Below are 12,931 nucleotides of genomic sequence, written 5' to 3' on the forward strand. Positions count from 1 at the left end.
AATATTATAGATATGATGTCTGACCATTGTTTCCAGTCAAAGATCAGTCAGTAACTAATATTATAGATATGATGTCTGACCATTGTTTCCAGTCAAAGATCAATCAGTAACTAATATTATAGATATGATGCCTGACTATTGTTTCCAGTCAAGGATCAGTCAGTAACTAATATTATAGATATGATGTCTGACCATTGTTTCCAGTCAAGGATCAGTCAGTAACTAATATTATAGATACGATGTCTGACCATTGTTTCCAGTCCTGTAGACTAATTCTTGTAACAGACAGGCAGCAGTAGAACATTCAAAGTATTCATTAGTAAACAGATCAGAAATACTGACCAAAAGATGGGTTCATTCTTGAAAAGGTACATATACAACAGTTCATTCATACGAAAATACAAAAAAAAATTATTTCAACTTCAAAACGTGTCCAAATAGTTCGAAACTTAAAGAATGACAACCAGTTTTGTCACAACTACATGAAATAACTTAATCCACTGAATGTTAAGAAATAAACTTTGACTCACATTTTAATTTAAGAAGAAAATGTTATTTTAGACACAGACACAAGAAGTTACTACTTAAACTAAAATGCATTTCAACAGTTAAATAAGTTATGTAAAAAAAAATCACAATCTGGAACACAAATTCTGTTACTGATGACCACTTCCTCTGAAAACTACACAGGAATGTCAACACAAATAATGTCTAATATACATCATACAATTTGGGCTAAACATAGTACTGGCTCAAAAAAGTAAAAAAAATTGTGATAAACCTACATACATCAGCTACCTAGGTTTAAGAAACATCCAGACGTTTGTATCTATACTGTCCACAAAAGTTTGTTCCTAACAAATCAACAGCATTCCGTGACGAGGTCATGAAATAAATAATAATAAGACTTTAATTGTTCTAGTTCCTTTTGAACCTTACATATGATATTACAAACATAATATTTTAAAACAAGCAACTACTAATTCAGAAACTAACATTTTATCAATTGTTTTATCCACCTTATAAGGAAGTTTTATTACATTCTTAAGTTAGGACTGCATAAAGATTTTATTTAAACAGACAAAATATTAAAAAATAGCCATTCTGACAGATGTGTGGGTTTTTAGGTGATATCAATGCTAGCAGCTGGCCAATTTTATATCGACGTTTTGACAGATGTGTGGGTTTTTAGGTGATATCAATGCTAGCAACTGGTCGATTTTATATCTACATTTTGACAGATGTGTGGGTTTTTAGGTGATATCAATGCTAGCAACTGGCCAATTTTATATCGACATTTTGACAGATGTGTGGGTTTTTAGGTGATATCAATGCTAGCAACTGGTCGATTTTATATCGAAATTTTGACAGATGTGTGGGTTTTTAGGTGATATCAATGCTAGCAACTGGCCGATTTTATTCTTCCACACAGAAATACTGGTAGAATACAACTTGCAACAAAATCCTTATTGTCGCAATGATTACTTGCAAGTTTTTGTACACAAGTTAATAAATATCCTTGTTTCTAAGAAACTCACGGCTGTACCAAAACAAAACCCGATAAATTCACAACCCTGTGATAAAACAGAAAAATCTTATACACGTTTGGTTTCAAACTCACAGCTGTAAAAAAAAAAACCGATACATTCAAAATTGTGATAAAATAGAAATAAAATCTTAAAGATAAATTAAAGGCACCACTACAATAATCAAATGATAACTACACAAGTTAACGTACTTTAATTAAGCATCATATATATTCAATGTTTTGTGGGAACAAAATCGACCACTTTGGTTCTAAAAGTACCCGAAGAAAATATTCACGAATAAACATTTGCAAAAAAATTGAACAATAAGCCCATTTTCATTTCAATCACAACATATAATTTGTTCTCACAACTTATGAATGTTTACCTCAAAATGCTAGGGAATTCTAAGCTGAAACTCTACATAAGTACAAATATAAAGTTTTCCACAGTAAGATTTTTATAATAACGTGAAGTTTAGAACTCCAGTACTAACAAAATCTATCTAACAAATGCAGAAAATTCCATTAACTACTATTATTTTTATGTCTTATTGTTCCTACCTGTTTCTAAGTATCAATTTACAAATAATCAATAAAACAAAAAGTTTGATAATGCCCAGTCTTTCTTTAGCAATGACTAAAGTTCCGTGAACACCTCACAAACCGAGGATCTCATTTCTTAATCAGCAAAATCATTCACATCTCTGAACATTTTTAAAAAGATTACGAACTCTCCGTCCTTAGTGGAGAGTAACAAATGTGTGCATATAACATTAAATAAATTCATTGTGTGCAAAAAGAGTCTACAACTTCTGAAAAGTATAATACAGAACAAAGTTAAAAAGGTTCTATATAACTTTGATAAATCTGCATGACATTGGTTCTTCATTGTTTTAAGAGATCCCCACCCTTCCACTTCTCGTCTAATGTTCCAGGAATCTGTGAATTGAAGAAGAAATATAAAGAAATGGTGAGATCTTCTGTCCTTGGTTCTTCATCTTTTAATCAGGACTAACATCATCTATAACTAACGGTCACTCATTGAAAAAAGTAGCACAGATAATATGGTTATTTTACTGTTGTGGACAAAGTTTATTTGTTCTGTCCAAACCACACCTAGTCCTTCAAGAAAGTTTACATTAATAAACATGGACTTTAATTTATTAATCCTTAAAACTTAAACAAGGGAAAATTGTTGCTTTCAAAGTATGCAGATCCCACAGCATAAATGTATTAGACTTGAGTGAAGAGACTGATAACCATTTTCAACTTATTTTTATTATTGAAAATCAAATTTTTGAATAACAAAAATGAATTCTTTTTCTAACCATAAAGTTATGATAAAAAGTTAGAACATCAAAAATAGTTCATGAAAATTGACTTACTAATTTTTCTTGTTAAAATTACATAAACTGAGAAATTTCACTTAAATATTTACTGAACATAAATTTTGTTAAATGTGCTCTTCAGGAAAGAAGTTATTTTCTCCGTAATTGTATAATTTTCAAGTTAATCTTAGTTTTAAATACTTCAAACGATATAAAGTAATAAAAAAATCACCAGCCACGGTAAATTTATAATTGCCTGAAATATATTTCAGAGAAAAGTTATTTCAACCAAACAGAGAAAATCGAATCCAAGTAGTCCAGAGGAATAATCTATAACATTGTTTGACAAAAGTCTACATTTGCATGTCTGTTTATAACTGGGAAACTATTGGATCGAATTCGACAAAATCTGGCACGTAGCCCCTTAGGGTCCTCTGGGGAGTGACATAGGGGTGTTGCTGTTTAGATCTAACTCTACATTATCAAATAGATAGTGTCTCTGCGTATGTATCTTTCAGTGTTGTGATAAAATATATTCATTCTAAAATTGTGTTGGATGATAGTAGAGCATGTGTTGTATTTTAAACAACACGAAACTGAGTTTAGCTTCAAATTTTTGTATTTATTGAGATACTAGCTGATGACCTGCTCAGCACACAGGGAAGGCAAAAACAACACTGAAAAATACATATACCAGAGACACTATCTAAGGCAAAAACAACACTGAAAAATACATATACGGAGACACTATTTAAGGCAAAACAACACTGAAAAATACATACACAGAGACACTATCTAAGGCAAAAACAACACTGAAAAATACATATACGGAGACACTATCTAAGGCAAAAACAACACTGAAAAATACATACACAGAGACACTATCTAAGGCAAAAACAACACTGAAAAATACATACACTGAGACACTATCTAAGGCAAAAACAACACTGAAAAATACACACACGGAGACACTATCTAAGGCAAAAACAACACTGAAAAATACATACACAGAGACACTATTTAAGGCAAAAACAACACTGAAAAATACATACACAGAGACACTATCTAAGGCAAAAACAACGCTGAAAACTACATACACGGAGACACTATTTAAGGCAAAACAACGCTGAAAAATACATACACAGAGACACTATCTAAGGCAAAATCAATTTACTAAAATCAGATAGCTCAAGTTGATTCAAATTTCAGTTTAGTAAAATCAGAGAGCTCAAGTTGACTCAAATATCAGTTTACTAAAATCAGGTAGGTCAAGTTGATTTAGATATTTGAAGTTTAAGTAGTAATAAAGCCATATCAGTTAAAAATCTAAGTTACCGACATCTACAGAGTTTTGATAATGGAACCATTATACAAATGGATTTTAGTATTTTGATTGTTACTGTCACTACTCAATGATGCTTTTCAGTTTTGGAGCTGCAAAAAATCTGGTTAAAAATATTTCAGACAACTTTGTTCATAAAGCAGCTATCGAAATGTTAGATCATTTTTCACAAAACAAATTCGAGTAAACTGTTATTTGAGTGAACTTGAGCTCTCTGATATTTAAATCAACTTGAGCTCTCTGATTTTAGTAAACTGATATTTGACACACGGCAACTCTGTAGATGTGGTAACTTAGATTTTTAACTGATATGGCTTTATTACAACTTAAACTTCAAATATCTTCTAAGTTACCCACATCTACAGAGTTGCCGTGTGTAGATATTTGAAGTTTAAGTTGTAATAAAGCCATGTCAGTTAAAAATCTAAGTTACCGACATCTACAGAGTTGCCGTGTATTCATCAGCCGGTGTTGCTTTATTATAACTAACTTCCTATACCTACACACGTGACTCAGTAGATGTAGGTAATTAGAGTATTAACTGATGTGTCTTGATTATAACTTACACTTCAAATATCTATACACAATGGTCTTTCTTTGAAAACTTTGTTTTACTGTAAAAAATAAGTAAGCCAATACGTAACCACTCTTTTTTAAGAAGTGCCTATTGAGATTTGGTGGGACTCATCACTACATCTGAAATATTGCAAATCTCAGTTTATCCTCTGTTTGTTACTATGGCCAGAATTTAACTGAACTCTTGAGCTATTTTATTAGCCCAGAAACCAATAATTCCCCCAAAAAATAAAAGTTGGGAGATCATGTTCACATCTCTCCAATGTTAATTTTCACCCCCCCGGGAAAATTCTAAACACATAAGATAACGTGCAAACAATAATATTTCTATTAGTAAATCAACAATTTTTATGGTATCACTTGCCGGCAAATATAAAGCATTTTGTTTTAAAAAATATAATACAATGTCTCTATGAACAGAAAACTCATAAATATTAATAAATTAGATCAATAAATATTTTCTTCAATCAATTATTAGGTGTCTACTTTGATGGTAAGGTTGAGGCAACAGATAGGGTTAGTAGCCTTGCTAATCTGCTACCATCGTTTAGTCCAGAGGGGGGGGGGGACTATTTCTGTGGACTGATAACACTTTTGGTTACAAATTAATAATTTACCCAAATTCTGAGTCTTTTTCTAACATAAGCTGTTTTTATTTTTCAGTAAATGCTTTTATTACATTAGAAAACAGTAAAATTTGTTTCAATTATTTTATCGTATACCAGTTAATTGATCCCACAGAAAACCCAAATCAGTTCAAAAATGGCTAACCAAAATATTTATATATATATCATACAATGAATACATTTAGATATGTGCGTGACAAAGATTAAGAGTTAAAAAATATTTTCAGAAAAGGTCAATTTTAGATTTAAGTTCTCAGCATATAAACACCAAAGATGTAACGTTAAGAAAACTGTCAGAGCAATATCCAATCTCGGTCTTACTCCATCCTCACCTATTATGTATGTTCACATTCACTACTAAACCTGTTCAGGTTGCATCTACGACCCTGAATACTCCACGTTTAAACCTGTTCAGGTAGCATCTATGACCTTGAATACTCCACGTTTAAACCTGTTCAGGTTGCATCTATGACCTTGAATACTCCATGTTTAAACCTGTTCAGGTTGGATCTACAACCCTGAATACTCCATGTTTAAACCTGTTCAGGTTGCATCTAAGACCCTGAATACCCTAAGCTTTTTTATTGTTAATTTTCTATGTTTTTAATTTCACTATCTTCAAATTCTACTTGAAATATGTATTTGTAAACATACCATTTTTTCATTACCAATTTTTGTGGTTCTACAATTTCTTTATTTTGGTGATATTGTAACCTTTAAGTTGTGAAAGAACACTTTTATGACATTTTTTAGTTTGTGAAAGCAGTTTTAAAAAAGTCCAATTTAATTTTTAGTTTTCAAAGTACCAACTGTTCATGAACAATTTTCACCAGTATACTTTTGTGAAGGTATCCCTTAATGGACTGAAGTTGAGCTTGAATTAAACTCTGAATCCTCTGCTTATTATTTAAAAACACAAACTTAGAATCTTATCAGTCTGTTATAATATTAATAGTAAAACATATGTTCAAATTACTCAGTAATCAGCTAATACTTTCATAAATTTCCTGAGTGATAACATAAATTGTTTCCTCTTGTTCACATTTAAACCATAAAAGATAAATTGAACTATCATATTTTATGATACATATAACAAACATTCAAATGCAACAAATAACAGTTTTTACTTTGCCTTCCTTGTTATCCATTGTGTGTTAAGATAGATTCTGCTAATTGGTCAATAATAAGAAACACAGTATCCAATAACACTAGAGCAATACAGCAAATCTCCAACACACGTCTTAGGTATTAATGTAGCAACAAGTCTATGATATCCTAGGTATTAATGTAGCAACAAGTCCATGATATCCTAGGTATTAAAGTAGCAACAAGTCCATGATATCCTAGGTATTAATGTAGCAATGAGTCCATGATATCCTAGGTATTAATGTAGCAATGAGTCCATGATATCCTAGGTATTAATGTAGCAACAAGTCCATGATATCCTAGGTATTAATGTAGCAACAAGTCCATGATATCCTAGGTATTAATGTAGCAACGAGTCCATGATATCCTAGGAATTAATGTAGCAACAAGTCCATGATATCCTAGGTATTAATGTAGCAACAAGTCCATGATATCCTAGGTATTAATGTAGCAACAAGTCCATGATATCCTAGGTATTAATGTAGCAACAAGGCCAAAATTTTTCTTTTAGTATTTTTAACATAACAGCCTCTAAAATGAGAGAAATTACATATTTTTAAATGATCACAAATGACTGTGATATGAATTATTTTTTGTTATGTTTTCTTTTAAATTCTTAAAAATACACAATAAGAAATCAAGTAAAATCTCAGAATTCTAAATAAAAAAAATGCCAGCTTCTTTATTTCTTAACTAGATAAGTTTTTCTCTCTTAACCAAATTGTCATATTCATGAAAGTAAAGAACGTGTGAAGCACAATATATCCAGTGTCAACTAGGCCTTACACCAGGGTTCATCAGACTGGCTTGGGTACAACAGAAATAATTATAGTTGAGACACTATTTACATCATCAAGTAGTTGAACAACAAAAACTATGCCAATCCTATTAGTTTAACTTTGACCAAAAAGCTAAATACAGAAATCAACTATATTTTTTACAAATGGTCTGTGTTATATTTTTTTTATAAGACTCACACTGCAGACCTAAAGCTCATGGTTGACAGAACTGTGGCAAAGTGTACTTTTACAGAGAAGAATTAACTATATTTAAAAATAATCTGGATCAAGAACTAACTCAGGTAGATAGAACAAAGTTTAGAGAGTTAATTTCTAGTAAAGAAATCTATTATAAAGTTAACTGTAACCTGGTGTTTTAACGAAATGAAGTTTTGGCATGATTTATGTGAGAGAACCAGAAACGTTCTCTCCTATGCTGAAAGTGGACATTTTCAGATAACCAGGTGACAACTTGGAATTGGTAGAAACACACAACCAGTAAAACAGAAAAAAAAAGCGACTTTTTGACTCACCAGCGGTTTGTCACGATGAGTGTCAACAGCATCAACTGGCAGCTTAAAAAGGTTCATTTCACAACCATAAGCCACAGGGGTTAGCTTGAGAACAGTATGCAAGGGTACTCGAAGGTAAGGGAGATCCTCTACAGGGAAACAAGTGACAGAAAAATTTAACAACATTCTTCACACCAGGTGGATATATTCACCGACTAAGAGCTACACAGATGAGTTCTTTGTCTCTTGGATGAAGAAATTTGGCTTCTTTTGTCATCACAAGCTTAGACTAAGAACATGACATTTAGCATACATGCTCTCAAATAAGGATGGGTATATATAAAACAATGCAATAAGTCAAACAATGTACACAAGATTCATACACAACAATGTACACAAGATTCATACACAACAATGTACACAACATTCATACACAACAATGTACACAACATTCATACACAACAATGTACACAACATTCATACACAACAATGTACACAACATTCATACACAACAATGTACACAACATTCATAAGTCTAACATGGTATTAACTATCACATAATCAACCCAAAAGTGATATATAAAACAATGCAATAAGTCAAACAATGTGCACAACATTCATAAGTCTAGCATGGTATTAACTATCACATAATCAACCCAAAAGTGATATATAAAACAATGCAATAAGTCAAACAATGTACACAACATTCATAAGTCTAGCATGGTATTAACTATCACATAATCAACCCAAAAGTGATATATAAAACAATGCAATAAGTCAAACAATGTGCACAACATTCATAAGTCTAGCATGGTATTAACTATCATATAATCAACCCAAAAGTGAATTGTCAAACATTAAAAAACATTACTCCTCAAAACCTGATGCATTATACAATTATTCTGATAAGAACATTTTACACACTTATGTGTGTGTGCGTAAAAGCTACTACACCATCAAACTATTTCTACACTTCTCTGGCTTCTAAAACACATAAATTAAAACCAGGTTTACTTCTACCGTTATGAAATTTACATTCAACTTTCTATGTGTAACGCATCACTATTCGTAATGTTGACCTTCCAGCCAACTCTGTACAGTACATGACGATAATATGAAAAGAAAAATGGTTTAGAAACTTACTAAATCACACATGTAGCTTCAGAAACACTGAAAGTTTAACTAATGAGTTTTAAAACTAGAATTTTGTAACAAATTTGCATTCTTTAAATGGACTAAGATATATACACTCAAAATATAGAATCACTTCAGGAAATCAAATATTACATAATTTCAAACTAACTTCATTATTATTATTACTGTACATTTTAACTTGTATATAACAAAAACTTTGGACAGTTTTCAGTCTAATAATAAGCTATTCTATCTAACTTCTAACGATCCCTGTTCACATATCGAAACTGAAAAAACAAGATTCTCATGTGCAATCCTCTTTGTGCCAAGTGACTCACTTTAGATCATAGAAAGTTCAAATGCGAAGTTCAACATTTGTAAAATAGTGCAATTATATGAATAAATGTAATTAGACTGACTGATTTTTCAGAGAAAAAATAAAATATTTAAAAAACTTGTTGTGTTACGTGAATATAAAAAGTATACTAATACACAAAAAAAAATCAAACACTAAACTTTGTTGGTTTGTGTATATTTAGGCTAACAGATTCCTGTTAGCTTCAATATACACAAACCAAGTATGTGTGAAGCAGTGAAACTGTTAGCTTCAATATACACAAACCAAGTATGTGTGAAGCAGTTTTCACTGCTTCACACATACCTGGTTTGTATATATTTAAGTTAACAGTTTCACTGCTTCACACATACACACAAAGAACATAATGTAACTTTAAAATAACCAACATAAATGTGTGAAAGTTGTTTACAACAACAAAAAATATCAAAATATTAAATAAATATGGATTAAATTGCATGCTTTTTTTGTTGTCTTACAATTTGGTTAACATTTTCTAACCAAATTTCAATTTGTATATGATCACAAAAAAAAACTATAAAGAACTCGGTAATTATGTGGATTAAATATTACGTACGTTTCTAGTTTTAGGGAAAACAAATTCACAGTTTTTTTACATTATTGAGAGAGAGTGTTGAAACATAAAAAGATAGTAACAATTAAACAGAAGCTACAGATACATCAGATGTACAAAATATGTTGTACATAGTAAAGATCTTAGTTACAACTATTGAAATTCTAACACCAACAATTCTAACGATTGTGGTATTTAGAATATTCTTAAAGAGTACCACTGAGATATTAAAGACAAACAGACCAATCTGTATTCTTACATAATCTGATTGACGATATGTCATTAAATTAGTATTTCTATGTTTTCTTAAAACAGTCTCAATAAAAATTTGGAAATTTCACAAAACTAATCAATTACATGTTTTTTTAAGCAGAAAATAGATACTATTTAATAAGTTTGTATCAACTTCAGTTCAGGATTCCCACTATGGGAAAAAACAAAATCAGGGATTATCTCTGATGATAGGGAAAGGACACAAAAATAAACCAAAATTCTGAATACTTTACCTTGCTGGGAAAAATACGTTAATACTATAATAACCAAACAATAAAACCATCACACGACATGGAAAACTCACTGACTGTTTTGTAGAAAGAATAAAATGTTTTTTTCTAAGAAGTTACAAAAGATATTTGGACAGTAACTTTTATCAGATATTTTTTTCACTTATCTGCAGGAGTTATCGTGGCCTTGTAAGATGTAAAAAGTTTCCTGAGATGACGATTGTGCTTTCATCAAAATTTCCGTTTGTTGTCTTAAGACAAGAAATGCAGGAACTGTAGGAAAACTAACTACATTCACTAAAATATTAATGTAACACTTGTAAAGCTTGGCTTATAGAGCACAGTGATTGGTTAGCTAAAGGTTCCCTAACTACCTGATATTATTACATATCTAATAATTTAAATTTTCTTAACTATGCAGATTTCTAAATTTCATTTTTCCTTAAAAATAACTTTTTAAAGTTTATTAACACAAGTGTATGACCACCGTGTAACATTTGTTTTCAACAAGAATGCGTGTACCCTCTCTCTCTCTCTATGGTTGTAATACGAGGTATACAAAATAGCTTGTAATCTTTAAAGAAAATGCAAGTTGCAATTTGTACTCGATATTGTATCCTTGGTACTTCAATCTTCACTTATTAACTTAGATTCACTTCTTAAGCTCTTTGATACTTTGTAAATTACAGGAACTCTCAATATTTTACACCAATGACAGTTGATCTTCTAAAGATTGGCCTAACTGAACGAAAGGCACTTGACTAGCCACCTCCTAGAGAAATATGAAAGTTACAATATTAGGTGATCATCTACGGCTTCTATTGGTACTAGAGTCTCTTCAAGTTCACACCCAGAAGCAGCGAACGTTAACTTGATGATGTAGTGAAGAGGCACTTTGATGTAAGGGATTTCTGTCACTTGGATCAAACACAAACACCACAATTTTTATTTGATTTAATAAAAAAAGATTAATAAATTCTTTAAAGTGAAAGCAAGCACATGAATGAATACAGTCATACCAAAATATATTTTTTTACGTTCCTCACCAACAAATACTGTACGTGTACATATGTATTAATAATTCGAAACATTTCAATTTCAATGGCCTGTAAAACATAAATAGGTTTATAAGATATGTTTTCTGATTGAGCATTCCTTACAACAGTTTATGTTTTATAATAAGTGCTTGATACACGGCCTATGATAAATAATCACCATAACTAATTTTGATGTATCAAAATGTATCTTACCTGAATTTTTATCCATGAAATACGCCAAAAGGCATCTCAACACAGCTTGATGAGCTACAACGAGAACGTTCTCCTGCCTTTCGAGTTCCTAAAACATAAGAACATAAAGTACTGATGTACATAAAGATTTATCTAAAATCAGAGTCTAAAAAAAACCTAAAAGTTAATAGCTTTTCAAAAATACAATGTGATACAATAATGATCACTAATATTTCATTAATTTAAAACATTTTTGTATTATACGAACACACTGTTCAAAATAATTAGGGGATAACTGGAATATATAATATTTTAGCTCTGAGAAAGTACAAAACAACTCTTATATTAAGCGTACAACTGCAGTGCCAGGTAGGTCTTACTTTTTCACAGGATTGAATATGTTATATTAAAATGATTTTGACCACACAACTCAGCAAGTCACGTGACAACCACAGCCAATGAAGTCACTATGGAATGTCATTTATCAAAACTACACTCTGACATTCTGAAAGGGTGTGTAATAGCACCTTCCTATATACAATATTCATGCACGAAGATCATAGAGATGTTGAGGATTTAGATCAGGATATCCCTTATACTTAATGGCACTGTAAAACAAAAGAAATGTGTATCAACTTGGGGTACCAGCGACCATCCAGAAAAAGATCTGCAACAAGTTCTACCCCTACCATGGTAAGCTCAGTTCAGCATCACTTAACAGATGAGAATCCACAAAGGTCAGTGGGAAAAGCCATTTACATGCCCCAGGCAACAGTACGTTACATAATCAAGAAGGATCTCACAACGGAAAAGCAGCACCGTTCATGTGTACACAGGTTACTTCTTTTCAACCATCATATACATCAAGCAGCTGGAAAATGATGTAGGTATTCATTGTTTCCCATTTAAAGACATACAAGTCAAATTGCCAGACAGATGAATTTCTGTGAAACAGGACTGTTTAAACAGCCACTGGGAACTAACCGGTTAAATGAAAGGAAGAGTTGTGTGCTTTTGACATGAATTCCTAACAACAGAGCCTTTTGCAATGAAAACTGCAGGACTATTGTCAACATGCACTATCATCAAATAAAACATGAGTAGATGTGGCAATGTGGATCGTAATTGTGGTAAGGATGTGGCAACATTGACTGTAACTGTGCTAAGAATGTGGCAACATGGACCTGTAAACGTGACTAGATGTGTCAACATGGACCTGTAAACGTGACTAGATGTGGCAACATGGACCTGTAAACGTGACTAGATGTGCAACATGGACCTGTAAACGTGACTAGATGT

General features: G+C 31.6%; 1 protein-coding gene across 1 annotated transcript in view; it reads right to left on the reverse strand.

Moving 5' to 3' along the window:
* Positions 1-887: 887 nt before the first annotated feature.
* LOC106476677 (6-phosphofructo-2-kinase/fructose-2,6-bisphosphatase-like) overlaps positions 888-12,931 on the reverse strand; it is a 13,639-nt gene continuing 1,595 nt past the window's right edge. The window contains exons 2-4 of the mRNA XM_013937313.2: positions 11,654-11,741; positions 7,859-7,986; positions 888-2,467 (exon numbers count right to left, since the gene is read on the reverse strand). Of these exons, the coding sequence (XP_013792767.1) occupies positions 2,414-2,467; positions 7,859-7,986; positions 11,654-11,741 (270 nt within the window). The 3' untranslated portion in view covers positions 888-2,413. The remainder of the gene's footprint in view (positions 2,468-7,858; positions 7,987-11,653; positions 11,742-12,931) is intronic.

Source organism: Limulus polyphemus, unplaced genomic scaffold (genome assembly GCF_000517525.1).
Source record: "Limulus polyphemus unplaced genomic scaffold, Limulus_polyphemus-2.1.2 Scaffold11197, whole genome shotgun sequence".
In the NCBI taxonomy this organism is placed as follows: Eukaryota; Metazoa; Arthropoda; class Merostomata; order Xiphosura; family Limulidae; genus Limulus; species Limulus polyphemus.